Raw genomic sequence first — 21,321 nt, 5'->3', positions numbered from 1 at the left:
TAATTGATCAAATACCTCAGAAGAATAGCATTTTTTTGTTCTCGTCCCTAAAAATTATACCAATTTAGCTTCATTTGAAATATGAATCAAACTCATGAAAGCATAGACCAATATGTACATATACATGCACCAAAAGAATGTAAGTATACAACATAGGAGGATATGGACATAAGGAGAGATTCTTGTAGTTGACAAATCCCACGAGATTAGCTAGGAATGCTAGACCTTTTTTTTTTTTTTTTCTGTAATATTACAGAATATTATATAATCGCGCGGGGGGGGGGGGGGGGGGAATTTCATGCACCCAAGCACATATAGTTATTAAAAGGCCATCTAAAACTTAAACTGTGTCGAGTGATGCAAACACAGGCTGTTTTTTGAAGGTAAACTTTGTGTGCTATGCTGTTTTGGGTTTGAAGGTAATGTTGGGGAAGATGTAGAAATTTAATGTATAAAGAGAAATAGAGAATTGTATTATTGATTGATATATTGTTTGTTGTTTTTATTACAATGATTCATGATTCCTATATATAGAAGAGGGTGAGTGTGTAGTAGGTAAGAAGTAGGTGAAGTGGAGGTGGTAGTGGTGTAGTGGGTTAGGTTTAGTGGAGTAGGTGAGGTGGTAGTGGTGTAGTGGGTTAGGTTTAGTGGAGTAGGTTTAAGTGGGTGTAGTGGGTTAGGTTTAGTGGAGTAGGTTTAAGTGGGTGAAGTAGGTGATAAATTTTAACAGAAGACTAGCTTGATTTCAGATAGTGATGTGCCGAATGTGGAGTGGATATTCTGGGATGTAAGGTGGAGTTGATGCCATCTACTTATCTGGGGTTACCTCTGAGACCTACTTTTAAGGAAAAATCAATGTGGGTTTTGTTTGTTGATAGATTTTATAGGAGATTGGCTGGATGGAAGAGACAATACTTATCCAAAGGTGCTAGATTGGCGCTGATTGATAGTACCTTATTCCACTTGCCTACCCGCTTTATGTTGTTGTTCACCATTCCGTCTCTGTTGGCAAGAGGTTGGAGACGCTACAAAGAGATTTCCTTTGGGGTGGTATAGGTGATGAGTTCAAGTATTGATCAGTCAACTGGGAATCAGTGCGCTCTCCTCTTCAGGAGGGGATTCAGTGGCTTGTAATTTCAACCAAGCTTTGTTAGGGAACTGGTTGTGGAGGTTTACTTGTGAAAAGGAAAGGTGTGGGTGTATGGGGAACACATGCAAAGGCACGTTAGGTTGGCAAATCTGGGAAAATGGTGGGCACTACATCCTACCTCAACTGAAATAAAGTAGTGACTGGTTAGTAGTCATAGACTACCAAAGGTCTAATTGAACAACCATGTGATACCCTGTAGAATTTGGGGTAAATTTTTTTGTTTGGGTATTCATTATTTATTCTACAACATTCATTCTGAGTAGTGCATAAGTAATTGAAATGAAAAACACTTCACTATTTTCTGTTACAATATCCTGGCTTAGTTACAAAAGGCATACAAATCAAACAAGAGAAAAGTACATCTTGTCTTTCAAAACCAACTACACACAAATATCTTGACAATTGGTGGGTCGTTTAGCACACAAAAAATAAAGACTAAACTATACATAAATTCCGTAGAGTAATGGCAAGTTCAGGTAACGATCCTCAGAGACAATTGTGAAATTGAAGTAACTTTAATTGCATGATTCCTAAATTAATTTTGATGAAAATAGTTGATGAGAATTATGTTGAAATGAGAATTAAAAAGGAAAACTAGAAATTCGTAAAAAATAAAGACTAAACTATACATAAATTCTATAGAATAATGGCAAGTTCATGTAACAATCCTCAAAGACAATTGTGAAATTAAACTAGGGGTTGTTTGGGATGATTTAAATAAGTGCACTTTTTGATTTTTTATGAAATATGGGTTGGGTTTGAAGTGATGTGGTAGAGAGGTGATGTGACTTAAATAAGATGATGTGATTTAACTAGGATATTGACTTTTTGGCTTTTTGACTTTTTTAGGGGATGCCAAACCTAGCCTAATTTTAATTGCAAGATTCCTAAATTAATTTTGATGAAAATAGTTGATAAGAATTATGTTGAAATGAGAATAAGAAGGAAAATTAGAAATTCAATTAACAATAAATATTAGGGTTGAGAAATTAATTGCGGAAAAATCCTAGGGCAATGAATCCACTACTAGTTACACAAATAGGGTTTGAAATTGGAAATTAATTCCCTATGGTTTGAACTACCCAATGCTTCACAACTACAAGCTTCAAACATTGATCAAGAGGATTGTCGCGTTCAGCGTACAGGCACGAATCATCCCAAGTAGTATGAGTCGTTCGCTCTAAACTAGGATGGCAACATGACTCATTTTTCGTAGCATGACTGTCTCATACTTTGAACATGAACAAAAAGAAAACGGTTGTATGGAAAGCATTCAACAATTACAGAGAGAAGAACACTATAAAGAAAATAATAGAAATGCATTAAAAATCTTCTAAAACATTCATGCAACTTGTTCAAATCATTACACAAATCAAAACCTAAGAAAAACCTATTTACTTGGTTAGGGTTTCATCAAAACCCTAGAAAAGGGGAAAAACTAACCGCTCATGGAGGATTGAGAAGACGAAGTTGAGGGTGAAACTGCCATGGGAGCACTCCAAACCTTTAAGTCCAAAAGCTTCAAAACCCTAGCCTCTTCTTGGTCTTTACAAAAATGTTCGAACCCTAAAACAACTTTTCTTTCCTCCTCTTATACTCCCTCAGCAAAACAGATCACTTGGAAGTCGTGCACGTATCTCGAGATGGGCCGCACGTGCGGGAAAAACCCTCCGTGTGTGCAGATTACTCCAGTGAAGAATGGCTTTTCAACAAAGGGCAGCCCACTCGTGCGGGAATGGTCCTCCGCATGTCCGGTGAGTGACTCCATGACCAAACTCCACATTTTTTACCAATTTCGCACCTTAGACACGTCCAACGTGTACCGAGTTATATTAAGAGAAGGGTTAAGAAATATCAATTAACGGCCTCAACGGAACACATTTTGGCCTCAATCAACAACACATTTCTCTATTGGTAAGATTAAAACATATAGATCTCTACATCATATATACATATATACAATGCTGGGGTACGAAGCCTTAATCACCTTTTTCACCAACATACATGTAGGAGAAAAGGATGAGCCGAGGCCCAATAAAAACAGGATAATGTATATCCATCTAAACGAAGCAAAGGAATAATTGGCTCTACTACCTATTAAACAAACCCACAACCATGTGGTAAAGATATCTGAACATATGCTACTAATATATTTACTGCCGCCTAGTAGTTGGGACTAACCGAAGATGTCATTCATACTTTCAAACGTGAATAGCATGGGATATCCATTCATATGAAATGTTTTGACATAGTTCACAACATAACATAGTTTGAGCTCTAAAATAGAAGTTCAAAACATAGCTTTGATAAAACACTACTAACCTTGAACTCTTTAAAGTAGGTTTGTCCATGAAATTTATCAGCCTACAAAAGCATAAGAGACATCACTCATTGATACGTAATTTAGACATGTGAGAAATTATGACAACAAACTTGATAGGTGAAGTCTTTTCTTTGCTCAAGTTATTCTAGGTATGCCAAGGCTTCAAGTCTTGATTGGAGCCCCTTTGTAGTCTTAAAACAAAGTTAGAAATGGTCCTACGAGGTTAAAACAGGTGAAATGAGGAAAATGCAGATTTTCTCTTGATTCCACTCGAGCGGTGGTTTTCATTCCTTGGTCGGGTGACACAGGACTTGGCCGCTCAAGTGGGGTCTCGGGGCCGCTCGAGTGGTGGTCTTCTGGTTCCAAGTCTTAACCCTTTTTTCTTCTTAATAAAATTTGATTTATTATTTATCAAAAAAAAAGTCTCAACCCTTTTTTTCTTGAGCTCTAAGCTATTGCAAGTTCAGAAATTATAATTGTGAGGACTAAAAACATGAGATTTGACATTCTATGGTCATAGAAAATAGAGGCAACTCCATGAATTCCATTTTCATGCAAAAAATTTTGACTTTTCAAATCAATAGCTTGAATCTGAATGAAAAAATTCTCCAAACTTGTTTTCTTTAATCTTTTCTTCCCAAATCCATTTTCAATTCAAATTTGACCAATTGAAGGATCATAATGAGATGTCAGAGCATGAATTTTTCATTGAACCAAGCTAAAAATAAACCTAAGTTAAGAAATCTAGCATTCCCCTTCTTTTTTCTTTCGCTCTTCTTTCCCCCAGCAGATTTTCTCTCTTTTCCTACTTTTCTCTTATTTTCTATAGAGAGACAATTATCTCTATTTTAGATGTCTGTCCTCCAAGTAGGAGGTGGCATGGTTATAATTGAGGTGGATGCCTACTTCAACCCAACTAATCATGTAATTAGCTTAATGAATGAATGAATGTTAAGTCTCTAATGTTACTCAAGCTAATTTAGTATGATTAAGCTTAACTAATCTTGATTAATCGCGTTTAATTATTACAAATCTTGGTTAAGTTTTAACATAATATATTTGAATGTCAATAAAATTAGACTATTAAGCACCTTGATTAAGAAAATACAAATGTGTAAGCTTTTAAGGCCCAAAAGAAAATTCTTCATCTTGTACCTCTAAATCTTAATTCATTTCATATCAAAGAAGCATATGAGAGATACAAATGGGAAACATAACATAACAAATTATACAATTCATGTAGGCAACACTTAATGTAGAAGACTATTTTTATCTAGAAATATATGGTGTATGACAGAGTTGTAAGTTGGGTAGCCCAAATGGCACATTGGACAAGTAGCTCTGTTGTATAGAGCACAGATGCTGGGAGTTGGGATGATGACCGCAAGAGCGGTTCATGGCTTCGCTCGAGCGGTGGTTTACAATGGCCACAGACTTGATATTATTAATCCAAAATCTGTCTAATACAATGCCAAAGCATCTTATTTATAAGCTAAAAACACTAATCAAAATAGGAAACTAAATTGTAATATTATTTGAAAACTTCATCCCCAACAAAATAAGATACCAAGTAACAAAATTCCTAATTAACTTATAATCAAAATAAATATTAAAACATAAAATTAAATATTTGTAACATGATGGTTAGAATCTTACGATTCACGATTTGATTCATATGAAAAAAAATTTGATAAGCGGGGGTCTGGGCCGACTTACGTGCACTTCGACTAATCCCGGAGGACCAATCCCACAGCCCACTTGTGGAAGCCCCATTTAAAGCCAGAGCAAACGCCCTATATGGACTGGCCCCAAGAATCTTATTGCAGCTAGTGAGTATTGAAGCTGAGACTTGGAGGGAGCACATCCCTAGGCCCAATTCAATATGAGTTTCAAGCAAAACGATCGATTCGTGCAGTCAAATCTTAAATTGAGTGAATCTTACAATTTGATTGCGATTCATTATGATCCATTGTGATTCGAATGGGGTCATTTTTGCAAAATAAAAGAAGAGATCAACTAAATATTGATATATAGAGTTTTACATGTATATATGTACATTTTAGTTATATTGATAGTTATTTCATTTTAAACACTATATGTGTATTTTTATACGTGTATATATATAAATTATATATTATGTTAAATAAAGTAAATATTATGATTCACGATTCGAATCACAATTTGACAACACTGATATGTAATGCAAAATTGGTGCGTGCTTGTTTTGCATTGTATTGTTATAAATGATCTTAGTTGTCCTTGCTTATATGATCGAGGTGTGCAACATGATGGGATAGAAAAGACATACTCTTGTGAGTTTAACGATGTTGTGATCACCTTGAAATCCTTTAGTACGAAAGCTATGAAGAAGCATCTAGAGGAAGGCCAAAGAAAGTTGCTCATCGAACCAAGTTTCAAAAGTCTGTTGAGAATCAAAGCAAGTCACTACACATCCTTGCAAGGAAGCAATTTGGAAATAAAGAAAAGAAAGTGGAATTATATATGTTGCAGTGGTAAAAAAAGGTGCAAAATCCAACAACTTTAACAGCCTAAAATGTGCCTATAGAAGTTCTTAAATTGTTGCCTGAGTTTTTTGATGTTGTATCAGAGGATCTACCAAAGGAGTTAGCACCTGTGCAATGTGCAACATGTTGTAGACCTAGTGGTGGGGATTAAAAAGGCATTGAATGACTATAAGTTGAAGAATATATGAATTTAATATAATTAGGAACTATGATATAATAAAATTTTATTTCTTCAACAGTAATTTTCAATTCTGTAGTTTCCTTATTTCTGGATATCCTTACCTAAATATATGGCTTTATGTAATAATTTTAGGTGCAACTTTGGCTGAGTATTGATTATTAACTATTGAATATTGGTATTGAGAGTTGTTTTGGAATTGTGATCCCAAGTTATTGTGTTCTTCTATTGTCAGTCCAATTAGAGTTCCTCATCCATGGGATGTACGCATCCCACAATTTTGATGGTACTTCAAGCCCTTGTGAATTCTTATCTTAGTTAAATAATTTAGAGGATTATTTTTTGATTGGCATGGTTTAGATTGCATAGAATTTGTCACAATGAAATTGAGAGGGTTTGCTAGGCAATTTTGGCAAGAAAATATAGTGGAATTGAGTCTATTTGGATAGGCCACATATCCCTCTATTGGATGAAATCACACAAATATTGAAAAGAAAATATGTCCCTTGTTCTTACAAATATCAATTTTATAGTCAATGGCATGATCTTAGGCAACAAACGTTAAGCGTCCCTGTTTGGTTTGAACATTTGAATTTTTTAGGGAAATATGGGACATTAATACTAAACCCTTAGGGCATGTTTGATTGCCTCACTAATGATGGGATTGAAAGTGGGGGAACATGTGGAGCCCATTGGATTGTTAGTCTGATGTTTGATTGCGGGATAAGAAGGAAGGGATTGGAGGTGGGGAACATTTGGGTCCCATCGGATAGTCCAATCTGGCATTTGTTTTGCATGGTATTAAACTCTGGATAATTTAGTATAGTATTGATATGGAGGATTAAATAGTGCTTTTTTTGTTGTTGTTGTTAAGGGGAGCGATTAAATAAAACTGTAGGTATTGTGGTATTAGAAGGATTAGGCCTCTCTGGATAATTTTTTTCCCTCATCCAATGGGAAAAATAATTATATCTTTTTATTTTATCATAAGTTTTCCCCCATAATCTTGTCATATATCCAATCCTTCTTCCCATATATTCCCGGGGGATAACTTATGCTTGATAATGCTATAAATAATCACATCGTATCTAATTCTATAAAAAATAATCTGGCAATCAAACGTCGCCTTAGTATTTGTTGTTCAATTTCTACTGGGGTTGAGACTTGAACTTTGTAATGCGATGGTGACCTCTTATTGTACTTTACGAGATGGATATGAAGATGCTTTAGAGGTTGAACATTATATCATTGGAAAGGCTCGCCTCTTAAAGTCAGTTTCTAGTAGGTCACTCGTACAACTGTTGTTGCACCTTCCCATAATCCAATTGGTGATTCATCCCCTAATGTAATGGTAACTGTGCATAATGATATAGTCATTGACTATATAGATGGTGAAGCTTCTTGTGAGTCTACACTCATCCCCAAGTTTGTTGTTTCTAATTCTTAGCTTGATGTAGTGTCACGGCCCCATCCCGCCTCAAACCAAATAGTAGTTATGATCGGCCAGTAGTGTCTAACTTCCAAAGGCCTAGCAAGACAAGACAAGGTTGGACTAAAAACATTGAAGCTTATGCGGAAAAAACATTGTCCATTTAATTACCAAGAGTCCATCCAGAGCATGTGCATAAGTCAAATGATACAAAAACAAGCAACTTTACTTATTTGTCTTTGACATTTACAAGCTCAACATTCAAAAGAAAGTACAACATTTACAAATATACGATCAACAAAAACCAAAACTCATATACAAGATCTTCATATGGAACCGCATCTCCCAAAAGTAGAAAAAAGAAAAGAAAAAGACTTCTAACTTGATCTCTCATTCTCAACTAGATCTTTACCATCACCTACATACATATAGGGGAGAGGGGTGAGCCAAGGCCCAGTGAACAGTAATAAAGTAAAGTGGTAAATGAATGAACACCGATAACTTTATTTAAAACCAAGCACAAGCTCATTTCAAACATAGTATAATTTGCACATGGTAATAAAACTCATCTTGCAAGCATATGCATGGCGATAAACATTCTCAAGGCACTTCGGATCAGAGTCGGGAGGCCACAGCAGGTGGCAAAGAGCTTAGTTAGCACGAGGTTATTGGCATGATTCCCAATAACAAACAAGTTCCAAGATGTCATCTTAATACATGATATAAAAATATATGATGTTCATTCATAGCAAAACATTATTTAGCTTTCACAAACTTACCATACGTTTGCATTTCGAATCATAATTTTAAGAAACATAACTTTACTACACCACTACTCACAATTGGCTCCTTGCACAAGGGTTTAACTTCCTTCAAGACTTGACCTACAAAAATAAGAGCAAAGCATTGAACTTTCTAAACATTAACATAACAAATTGGTTCCTAAACTTAACTTTAGTTTTTCTTTCTTATTTTGACTTGATTTAGATTGGTTTCTAAGTGTATTTGACTTTCAAATTGGTTCAAAACGCGTATAAGGAGGCCTGAGGGTTGAAGGAAAAATAAATAAATAAATAAAAAAACAAACAAAACGGACATTGCCCCTGAAATCCGCACGTGCAGTGGAACAGGGCTGCACATGTGGAACCCTGGCCGCACGTGCGGGGACGTGCGTGCAATTAAAGTAGTCTCAAAATATTTTCTGGGTTGGCTGGCCGCACGGCGAAGGCCATTTCCGCACGTGCGGAGGGTGTGCCGCACATGCGGTGCTTTTGGCTGCACATGCGGGAGAACTGGGTAAGTTGGGCTGAAGCTGTTCTTCACTGTTTTGGCCTCCAAGACCTATTTTTTTACATTTCCAGACCCAAAACATGTTCTATAACATCCTAATATGCATATATATATGATATAGAACCAATGAAAACATGTTTGTATGAATGAATTTGAGATGAAAACAATTAAAAGATAAGATTTTATCAAGAAATTATATCTTTTCAAACTTTTCTTTATTTCATCACTTTCAATTCCTTGAAACATAATTCTAAGGTTTTTCTAGGTATAACGAAATAGTGTAAATTCATAGCATAACCCATATATAACCCAAATCTATACTAAAAACAACTAAAAACATGTTTTCTTCCAACAAATCTTCAAACTTTTTCCTAACTTCTAACTTTTCTATTTTCTTTCAGTTTAATCTTCTCAAAACTTGTTTCTAATGAATTTTTAGTTAGGTTTTGATATCAAATTATGGAAGAGGATTGAGTTTCTTACCTTGCAGTGATTTTCTTATGATTTCTAGGCTTGAATTTTGTTGAAGTTCTTGATTCCCTTCCTTTTCTCCCTTTTTCCCTCTTTTCTTCTTCTTCTCTCCCGTTTGTTCTTGAAGCTCCAGCAAAATCTCTTATTTGTTTGATTCAGGACATGAGGTTCTATTGTGTGTGAGTGGGGCAAAATATGGAAAATCATTAATTAGCTAATTTCCTCGCTTAGACTTAATTAATCAAGTTTACAGGTAAATAATCGAATCTTATCCATATTTAAATAAATAAATAAATAATCGAATCTTATCCTAATCATACTTAACCTAATTAATCTTAATTAGGGTTCACTAATCATACTTAGTTACTACTAATCCTAATTAGCATAATAACAAATAGCATGAAATGGTCAAGTTTATTAGACCAAGGTCATGAATCTCCTCACTTAAGGCATAGGCATATCCTATAGTTCTCAAATCAAGTTCTAAGCCATCTCCTAACTCAAAACACATAACAAAATAATTCTAACATAACTCTTCAAACTTCTTCTTCTTCTTCTTCTTCTTCTTCTTCTTCTTCTTCTTCTTCTTCTTCTTCTTCTTCTTCTTCTCATCCTATTGCTAACAAGTCCTAAGTCACGCACGCTCGTAACATATAACATGAATGCATGAACAATTAGATATACATGATGCATGAGCGGTTTAGTTGTCACATGTAGTTAGTTCACTTGAGGTCATTCATCTCATGACTTTGTTAGTCATGTTTCTTGACCTGATAATACTAGTTCCCTTGAGGATGTTCTTTATTACTATAAACATGTTGGCATCATCGACACCCCTTTGATTCAAGTTTTGTGTGCATCCTCGATGTTTCTTGTGGAAATTTGGTGAACATATTTGTGCTATTCTTAAGTATGGACTAAATGCATGATTTACTAATTTACCATTAGATTTAAATATTGGTCCAAATATTCATGAGGGGTATTTGATGCTTACTCAAGACTCTTTGAAGCCGGCTTGCTCTGCTTGTGGATTTTCCTACAGGAGTTTCTACATGCATAGTTGTCAAATCGCGAATCAAATCGTGAATCGTTTTGTTAAAATTTTGAATTGTGAATCGTATCGAATCGTGAATCTTACGAATCACGTTTTCATTAAAAAATATTTAAAATTTATATATGTTTACATATAATGAAGTTTTTATTAGACAAATAATTTGCTTATTAATCTAATTTGTAATTGTTATTGAGTATTTATTAGTTTCTAAATTAATTAATGAGCAAATTCCAGCAGGGTTGCACTACTATTAACCAATGGTGTGTTACCCAAAAAGTAGCACCTTTAAACCAAAGGTATCACTGCTTGATGTATTTATCTATGCACAACTTTATGGCCTTGGTCAAAGCACATTTATTCTGAACAGCCCTCAAAGCCAGAGTTAAAAAAAACGAAGAGCCACAATTATAGACGCAAGTTCACTTGTTCTCTTTCTCTTTTACTAGATACATGCTTGTCTATCTACAAAAAGAATTTGAAGAAATTATTATTCATAATAAATAAATAAATAAAAGAGGGAGAAGGAGAGGTAAAAAAAAGGAGAAGAGTGAAGGCAAGACACATGCCCGATCGAACAAGATGGTGCAAACAGTGAAGAATAAATTACAGCCTACAGGTATGTTGATTTGTTCTCTCTTCTTCTGCATCACTCTGATCCGAGGTGGTTTTGCTTTGATTTGGTTTGTTCTTAGGCTCGTTTGAGTTGCGGGTTTGATCTAAAGAAAACCCTTGAGGCAATCGATCGGAAAGGGAAAAAAAAAAGAAAAAAACAACAGAAAGATGATGCCTTTTATTGTTAAAAATAAAAATGGAATCACAAGAATCATCTAAATTGTGCGATAATGTGCGATACATGTATTGAATCTTGTGATTCAAAGGTATTTCTAATTCGAATGTGCGATTCATATTGTGTAGCATGAAGCTTGTATCAAATCGCGACTAGTGCAATTCTAACAACCATGCCTACATGTCGACTACTGTTGGTACATAAATTTCAACCAAATTTATGTTAAAATTTCAAATACGGTCAATTAGTCAATGACACATATAGAGCCTATGATAGAAATGTTGTAGGTAATCACTTCCTAAAATGATCAATATGATCCGTTTGATCCATTGAAGTGCATAAATAACACGTCGTCGTCGTATCTCAGCGACGTTATTCAAGATACTTAAAAGACATGTGGAGCCTACAATGACACCTGTAGAGCCTACAACAATTACACCATATGGGATGAAATCGAAAGGATTAGGACGGTTAATCAGATATGATGACGCCAAATTCAAGCGGCATTATCATTTGATTTGAAATTCAAATTGAAAATAGTGCACTCTTATCACAAAGATGGCCCTCTATAAATATGAGAACCATCACACGAGAGAATTTAGAGAAATTTCTCAATCAATCAAAGTTCAATATCTCAAAGTTGGTTCCAAAGTGGTTATGCCTCTACTAGATATAGGCTACAATTTCCCAACACAAATTATCACATGATATCTTACATCATACTCTCCCACTCAAAAGAATTTGTCCTCAAGTGAAGACAAACACAACACAACTAATGTACTAGAAGTGAAACCAAAAATAGAAAGTACAATACAAACAAAGTCCACAAAGGAAACTAATCTACAATGATAGAAGCAGCGTTGATACAATAATCGTCTGACAAATAAGGCACAAGGTATTGCACATTAAAGGTGTTGGAGATTCCCAAATGAGGCGGCAATTTGACTTGATAATCATTGTCATTGACTTTTGGAATCAACTTTGAGATATTGGACTTTGATTGATTGAAAAATTTCTCTCTCTTGTTCTTGATTGGGCTCATCATCAAAATTAGAAGTCAAAGAAGTCTGCACAAGGAAGAATAAGAGAAAGCGGGAGAACTCAAGTGTAACGCCCCAAATTTCTAGCCCAAATGATAATACAACAATCTTGGCTCTTTCAAGGAAAACCAAATATAAGGGCAAGTTTGGGATCTTTCAAAAAAGATAAAAAGACAAAAAGTTACTTAAAAAGTTAAAAAGTTAACACTATTCACCAAAAGTCAACAATTACGGTTGCACAACTCCCAATTCGAATTTTTCCCTACAAATCAATTTTTACAATTTTTTATTACACATTTTTCCATAAAAAGTCAAGAAGTTAACCCAAACATCTATATTTTCAACCTCAATTTTTTAGTCCAAAAAGACAAAAAGTGCACTTATTTAGGACACTCCAAACAACCCCTAAATCTCCAAACTTACATTACATGATACAATAGTTCTTCATGCAACAATACATTAATCCAACAACAAGTAAATAAACAAATAAATACCCCCAAGGGGTTTACAAGTTTCCAAGGCTTGAGTCTGATTACACAAAACGGTTATTCAAACCCACACAAACACAACCCTTGGCTTACACACAGAGTCACAGCAAAATGAGAGCATTGTACTCTTAACACACATACTTCCACGCCCCTAGTTGGGTGGGATCACCACATCTTTCTCTGCACAAAAATCTCGTAGAGTGAGCATAAAGCCCAGTAGGAAATTCTTAACAAAGTATATACATTTTATACAAGTCTCAAGAGATGAAATGCACATGCCATGCTATGCCCTTTTTGAAGTAAATCACATTTTCATCTTTTGAAAACCATCATGCTCAATGATATCATGCAATTTCAATTGTTCAAATCTTAACAATTTATTTCAAGGGCGGTAAATACGACTTTGGTAATCCCTAGGTTGGTGTCTGCAAGTAGACTATACAAGTACTACCAATTTGTCATTTCTACCAGCATTGACTAGAAGGCTCGACACGTATAATCTGTCATTTTTACCAGTATTAACTGGAAGGCTTGGCACCTATTCAATTTCATCTACACCACCTATCAAGACTTATCACCGTATTTACCCCAAAACCAATTCATGAAAACTTGTTTCTCAACATTCTTTTCTCAATGCAAGTTTTCAAATCAACTTTCAAAGTTTAATGTAATCAAATGAATTGATATGCTAACAACACAAGATGAATATAAATACTTTTATTCCAATTCATCATTCAAGGAATAACACAATTCCTTCTTCTCAAGTATCCTCAACAATTAGTCATTTTAAGACTATTTCAACGTTTTGAACAATAATTCTCATATTCCCTGAAATTCATCATTTATATAAGTATAAATAAGAAATTTTTCAAACATCCATTTATTTTGACACACAAAATAAATATAACAATATCATTCATGGATTTTCAGTCTCTTTAAAAAAAACCTCCAAATTCTAGGTTTTCTCACCAAAACTATATAACTCAAATCTTTTAAAAAAAAAACTTTCTAAAATCATATTTTCTTCAATCGACGAAGATCAAAACCCATAAGACCATTTTAAAAGAATAAGAGACAGACACCACTTTCAAAATCGCTCAACTTCTTGAATTAACAATCAATTTTCAAAACTATCGAATGATGATTTCGAAAATCATCTAAATCTTGCAAAAATATATATATAACTCTAAGAAAATCCCTACCTCAAGTTTTGAAGAAGAAATGAGATGAAACCCCCAAAATCAATGGTGTCCAAACTCTATCTTCACCGCACACAACGAAGCCCTCGAGGAGCTAACCAACTTTGATGAAGAACTTAGGTCCAAATCCCAAAGGATTTGAAGAAATCAAAGATCTTGTGAGGTTTTTGGTAGGAAATGTAGAGAGAAGGGAGAGGAAATGTTTTTAGAGAGAGAGAGATATACAAAAGTGATTCAACTTCAGCCCAAAGAGAGAATAAAAGGGAAAAAATTTCGGATCTTACCAACCCATCGCACCTCACTCCCGCACCTGCCTTTTTAGTAGTGTGCAAGCTGTGCTCTGCCCTGAAATCTGCACGTGCGTCTTGCTCTCTAGCTCGAGCGGACAAGCAACTTCGAATGCATTTTGCATTTTTGTTTTGGGGGCGCTGCCCCTCAACCCCGCTAGGGCGCTGCCCTAAGACCTGCTAAGGGGCGCTACCCTTGGACCGCCAAGGGGCGCTGCCCCCTGGACCCTCGCGAGCTGACCGGGCAACTCGACCCCGACATACTCAGCGAAGTGGCAAAACTGGGATCGCTACATTGGAAATAGGAACCTACTATTCAAATAATGAACACTGTTTAGTCCAAAAACTAAACAATGGATATTGTAACATAAACTTCGAAATGTGTTGAAGCACTTCATTTTTTGAAATTTTTGTCTACAACCACCAACTTGCATGTTTGCATCATATTAATTGTGTTGTGGATGCTATTTTTTTGGTGCTATTGAGAGCCAAGCAACCGTTTTCCTATATGGAGCTTTTTAGTATCATCTTGTTGAGAAAGTGTTTCGCCTTTCTTATATCATCATAGATGAAGAACTATTTCACTAGCACAAGCTTCATCTCATAGAGTACAATAGGGATCGAAAAGGCATTGGATGACCATAAATTAAGAAAATATGAATGTTAATATGATTACGAATTATGATTTAATGGGATTTTATTTCTTAGTAGTAGTTTCCAATTCCTTCGTTTCCTAGATTTTCTAACTAGATAGTGCTCATGCCTTTATATATATTGCTTCATGTAATGGTTGTAAATAGCTTTGATTAAATAATTATTGATTGGGAGAATTTTTAGAAATCATAGAGTGGTATTAAGGTTCTACACCACCTAGTTCCTGGTTCTCAATTGCCGACATGTTGTATCAATCTGGCAGAATATGCTGAACTTAAGAGGCAAGATGAAGATTTGTTGTTGAAAGGGTTTATTCTTGAAAATAAAAGTCCCATGCAGTCCTGGCTTTCTAACACCAAAGAAGCTTCATAGTTGGTAAATATGTGTTCATAATGTGTAAGGAAATGTGTGGACAATAATTAAGATGATTTATATTATTAGTGTTAAAATCCACCTACTCTCCACCTACTTCACCCACTTAAACCTACTCCACTAAACCTAACCCACTACACCACTACCACCTCACCTACTCCACTAAACCTAACCCACTACACCACTACCACCTCACCTACTCCACTAAACCTAACCCACTACACCACTACCACCTCCACTTCACCTACTCCTTACCTACTACACACTCACCCTCTTCTATATATAGGAATCATGAATCATTGTAATATCAATCAATAGATCAATCAATAATAATACATACAATTTATTCTCTCTCTTTCTCTATACATTATTTCTTACATGGTATCAGAGCTGGTTTAAAACCTAGTATTTTCGCTTCCCCGGCGGGCGGCAACCTCACCTTAGCCGCCCGCCGGGCCTCAACCTATTCCGCTGATAAAATCAACAAAGATTTGTGCAACTGTAGTCATGTGTGAGGCTGATGGAGAAGAATTCTTCACCTCATATGACGAGACAGTCTGGAACTGGAAACACTGCAACATTCTGCTCTGGAATTCTGCAGCAGCTAGATTATAGCTTGGTTGAGTGCCAAGCTTTGGTTCTTCCACCCACTCTTGAACTTGCCCAGCAAAGTGTGAAGGTTCATGCTTGTGTTGGAGGGACTAGTGTGCGCGAAGATCAGCGCATTCTCTCCAGTGGGGTTCATGTTGTTCTTGGTACTCCTGGTCGTGTGTTTGACATGTTGCGGAGACAATCACTTCGCCCTGTTTACATCAAAATGTTTGTCTTGGATGAAGCTGATGAAATGCTGTCACGAGGTTTTTAAAAATCAGATCTATGATAGGTTCTCAGTTGCTGCCACCCAAAATCCAGGTTGGGGTGTTCTCTGCCACAATGCCACCAGAGGCTCTTGAAATCACCAGGAAATTCATGAATAAGCCTGGAAAGAGAAAAAGCTCATGCTAGGATTTGCGAAGTGATTCGCTGCAGAAATTTTGGCTTTGGATGAAACCCTTACCATACTCCACTCATTCTCTCCAACTGTTCTAACTTTTTATTTTTATTATTATTATTATTATATCAAATAATCAATGCACTCATGTTCCCCACTAACAGTGTCCACTTTTGACACAAACCATTTTCAATCCATCATTTCTCCTTCACCTTTTGCACCCCACTCACCGACTCTCTCTCCACTTTATCACATGGGTTTGTCCCTCTCTCTCCTCCATTTGATTTCAAAAATCACTTATTTTTATTTATTTTTTCCAAGTCACTTTTCCTCTTTTTTAAATACCCCACTTTATTTTGAAACAATCGCACTGATGTTTTTCATATAATCCATCTATAAATATTTTTTATCTATTTTCTTTCTCCCTTATTTTCTTTCATTTTATTTTTATTTTTTCAACAAAACACTCTCAAAAAAAAAAAAAAAAAAAAAAAAAAAAAAAAAAAAAACAACATTTTACAAACTTGTCATTTCTTCATGCCGGGGATCAACCCCGATCAGCATTTTACACCATAAAAAAAAAAAAATAAATAAATAAAAATAAAAATAAAAAAACACAAAACACAACCAACACAAATCGGAACAGTGGGATTTTTCTTCTCGCCTATTCCGCCGGTCTTTTCTTCTTGCCTCCGTCCTGGGCGGCCCTTGCCGGTGTTGCCTCCGTGTTTCCCACTCCACTGGGCATGATCACTACTCCCTGCTCCTCCACTGCAGCATATGGCAGCCCTCCAAATCGGAACATCACGGTGGCCTTCCGCTTCAGCTCCTTATTTTCTGCTTTCAGCACACTTATCTCTGCTCGCGCATCCTTATACATGCGTTGGAGCAGAGCCAGCTGGGAGTTTAACTGTTGCACCTCATTTGTCCTGCTCTGCAGCCGGTGCGACAAGTTTGTGACTGCCGTCATCGTCTCCACACAGGACTTCAAAGTATACTGATTGGCTTCAATGTCCGTTTGCACTGCCATTTTTTGCTCCACCGACCGCATCGGAAAGTTCAACGGAGCAAACACAGAGGTGTTTGGTTGAGGTTCACTGGCCACCGCACCAGTTACTTCTCTTGTGGGCTCGTTCAGTTCTGGAAAGAGCGTGAGCAGACCACGGGACGAGGAGGCCATGTTTTGGGTAGCTGGACGGGAAGAAGAGGCCATGTTGCTGAGTGTTTCAGAGAAGGATTGGTTACAGAATGTTACAGAGAACGAAGAGGTTTCAACTGGTTTGTTATGCTTCCAAGCCTCAGACTTCGCATTGGTTTATATTGACACTGACGACGCGGCCGACACGCCGCTCTGTCGCTCACGTGCCTCGTCGCGTCTCCGGCTCACCTTTTGATGGCTCGACGCTTTCTGTCGGGCACGACTTTTGATGAAGTGGGCGCGCCTTTTGAGGGCGCAACTTTTGATGGCACGCCTTTTTATGGATTGGGCACGCCTTTTGATGGCACGCCTTTTTATGGATTGGGCACGCCTTTTGATGGCACACCTTTTGATAGATTGGGCACACCTTTTGAGGGTGCGACTTTTTAGGGGTCCGACAAGACTCTGTAAACTGTCCCGACATTGATTCCGGTTAGTTTCTATAAGGGTCCGACAAGACTCTGTAAACTGTCCCGACATTGATTCCGGTTAGTTTCTACAAGGGTCCGACAAGACTCTGTAAACTGTCCCGACATTGATTCCGGTTAGTTTCTACATGGGTCCGACAAGACTCTGTAAACTGTCCCGACATTGATTCCGGTTAGCTTCTACAAGGGTCCGACAAGACTCTGTAAACTGTCCCGACATTGATTCCGGTTAGTTTCTACAAGGGTCCAGCAAGACTCCGTAAACTGTCACCACAACTGTCACAACATTGTCTGCTACAACGGTCCGACATGACCCCATAAACTGTCTTCTACATCGGTCTGACACCGCCATCCAGTGTCCTCTACACCGTTATGACACCACCATACAGTGTCCTCTACATGGTTATGACACCCCCATACAGTGTCCTCTACAACGTTATGACACCACCATCCAGTGTCTTCACCAATGGTCTGACACGACCATACAGTGTCTCTTATCCTCTTTTATTTTTATGTATTTTCTTGTTCTGTTACTCTCTCCAAACTCAAGTTGGTTAGTTCCTATCCCCCTTGAGTTTGCGGGGGGCTGTTAAAATCCACCTACTCTCCACCTACTTCACCCACTTAAACCTACTCCACTAAACCTAACCCACTACACCACTACCACCTCACCTACTCCACTAAACCTAACCCACTACACCACTACCACCTCACCTACTCCACTAAACCTAACCCACTACACCACTACCACCTCCACTTCACCTACTCCTTACCTACTACACACTCACCCTCTTCTATATATAGGAATCATGAATCATTGTAATATCAATCAATAGATCAATCAATAATAATACATACAATTTATTCTCTCTCTTTCTCTATACATTATTTCTCTACCACCTCACCTACTCCACTAAACCTAACCCACTACACCACTACCACCTCCACTTCACCTACTCCTTACCTACTACACACTCACCCTCTTCTATATATAGGAATCATGAATCATTGTAATATCAATCAATAGATCAATCAATAATAATACATACAATTTATTCTCTCTCTTTCTCTATACATTATTTCTTACAATTAGATATATGCATCTAAGTGGTGCGTTCGAGGGCATGATGTATTTCAACAAAAAACGTACTATATTTCCATGTTTGCTGTGAGGCCAGTCTAATTTTGGTTCTTTCTTTCTTTCAACTCCATTTAATCTAGAAGTTGCCATTGATATATAATGTAGGATGTGTGTGTGTGCCATGTTTTCATGCTGTCGTGCACAATCACACAGTTTCCACTGCTGCACTGTTTTTTATTTCTGTATTTAATAGCTAATGGATTATGATGTGTGAAGATGCCTTTTCAATTGCCATAGGTTGCGGCCATTGGGTTGGACCCTAGAAAACACTTGGGCAAAGAAATAGCGCACTTGGAGTCCTTCTTGCACAAGTTACAAGAGTATGTATGGCTGGTAAAAGGAATGTCTTTTAGTATTTGGAAGTCTATTCTTCATCTTTTTGCTCTTTTGGCAGATTGTACGGAATAAATGTATGTGGCGAAGGTGGAGAATATGAAACATTAACGCTTAATTGTCCCCTCTTTAAAGTACGTGTACCTTTCTTCATTTAAATGGACAAGTTTCCTCCTGTCATATGTGGCTTTTCTTTTCTTTTTCTTCTTTTCTTTTTGTTTTCAACAATTGCTGCATTCCATGAGTTAACTGCATGCTTCAATTTGTTTGATTCTAGGTAATAATATATTATATTTTGTGAAGTCTTCACTTTGTTGAGATACTAGCTATGACCCATGCCTAAAGGCACTTGCCACATTGACATGCTTCAAAACATGGCACATTACATTGAAATTTTAGTGGGTACAACTTTTGGCTAAAAATGCGTTGGGTGAACTTTAAAAGGATTTCCTGATTTCCAAAGAATAAACACAAATACCATACATTGGACCTTAAGCAAAAAAAAAAAAAAAATTAAAAAAAAGAAAAAAAAAGTAAAAAAAGAGTAAAATATATATGAAACCAATTTGTGTGAGAGACAAAGGGCTTAACTGTCCTATAAAGACAAACATGATGGTTAAAGGCAACATTAATCATTTGTTTAACAAAAGAAAAAAAGAAAAAAAACTTGTAAGATGTAGAAGATGCATTTCATAGTCAATTTGATTACACCACAGAAAGATGCACCACTTGTGGGATGCAGAATAATGCGTAATAAAGTTTCAATTCTTCACCCAGGAATTACCACTAAGAGTTCTAGCATCACCACATCAGTATATACATATCTACTATAATCATATTAATTTACAAAAACAAGTAGCAAATATAAACAATTTAGGGAAGAACTCACAATTTCAAGAAATCCAATAGAAAATAAGGCATTAACCGTAAACAATAAAGCTTGTCTTATTAGTTTTCGTATAGTGACACAAATGTTGCTACCCCTACTATAATAACTATTTAAAAAGATGTTGCCAATCTGTTAGCTGGATGTACAACCATTGAAGCCACTAATAATTCAATTTGACTCCAAACAATTTTAATTAAAAATTTTAAAAATCTGTATCTAAGCGCAAAGAAAATTTGGTGTGCCACTATTCAATACTATTAGTAAAAATTTATTGGTAACAAAATTTATATAACTCTATTCAATTAAAAATTGAACAGCCAACAATGAAATACTGAGTTTACTATTCAAAATTGAAATGCTCGGTCCATCAGGCACTAGTCAAGAGTCCAAGAATGCTACAGATCAAGAATTCAAACACAAAATTACCAGAAAAAGAAATTTGTTGTCCAGATTCAGTAGTTGTATTGTAAAATTCACCTAAAATGAATGTGAACCACAAATTTCTTTTCTTGGTATTTTTCTGTAATTAAATTCTTGGTCTATAGCATTATTGAGGAGCCATATGCAGCACCACACCAAATAGCATTCTCAATGCATTACAACATCAAGGAAAATACACCATGTTTATACAACAATATGCATGACATGGGCCCCATCATTTTAAAAATACACAACCTCAAATAAGCCCAATTGAAAAGCAGTATAAGTCTTAAAAAAGAAAGGAGGAAAAGCAGTATAAACCAAAGTGACACCACTAGGTACCCAGACATAACATGATAAATAATTTACGTATAATATATATATATATATATTTTTATGTGAAACTTGTACGAAATATTTGGTAGTATGAGTGTTTAATTTGACACATTATTGCATATACAATTTTTGTACAGAAATTATATACTTGGAAAAGAGGTAACCGAGGCCGACAATGATGTGAGGGTTAAGGTTTGGTTGTAGATATTGTCAAGATTGTTATATTGACGGTTTCACCAAAGTGGGTGGCCGATGAAGCTTTGAAGAAGAAGAAGAAGAAAAAGAGTTTTTGTGCCGGAGATGACGAAGGGGGAGGAGGGAGAGTAATGGATCTAGGA

General features: G+C 36.3%; 1 protein-coding gene across 6 annotated transcripts in view; it reads left to right on the top strand.

The window, feature by feature from the left end:
* LOC114268316 (endoribonuclease) overlaps nt 1–21,321 on the top strand; it is a 59,793-nt gene that overhangs the window by 25,424 nt on the left and 13,048 nt on the right. For 4 of the 6 annotated variants that reach the window (XM_082892114.1, XM_082892113.1, XM_082892118.1 and 1 more), the window contains 2 exons: nt 19,243–19,325; nt 19,400–19,472. The exons of the other annotated variants lie outside the window; for them this stretch is intronic. In XM_082892114.1, the coding sequence (XP_082748240.1) occupies nt 19,243–19,325; nt 19,400–19,472 (156 nt within the window). The remainder of the gene's footprint in view (nt 1–19,242; nt 19,326–19,399; nt 19,473–21,321) is intronic. 6 annotated transcript variants of the gene reach the window in all.

The sequence above is a fragment of the Camellia sinensis genome, chromosome 10 (genome assembly GCF_055761805.1).
Source record: "Camellia sinensis isolate YWXY chromosome 10, ASM5576180v1, whole genome shotgun sequence".
NCBI lineage: Eukaryota > Viridiplantae > Streptophyta > Magnoliopsida > Ericales > Theaceae > Camellia > Camellia sinensis.
The sequence above is the reverse complement of the archived record's forward strand: the minus strand, read 5'-3'. Positions and strand labels throughout refer to the sequence as shown.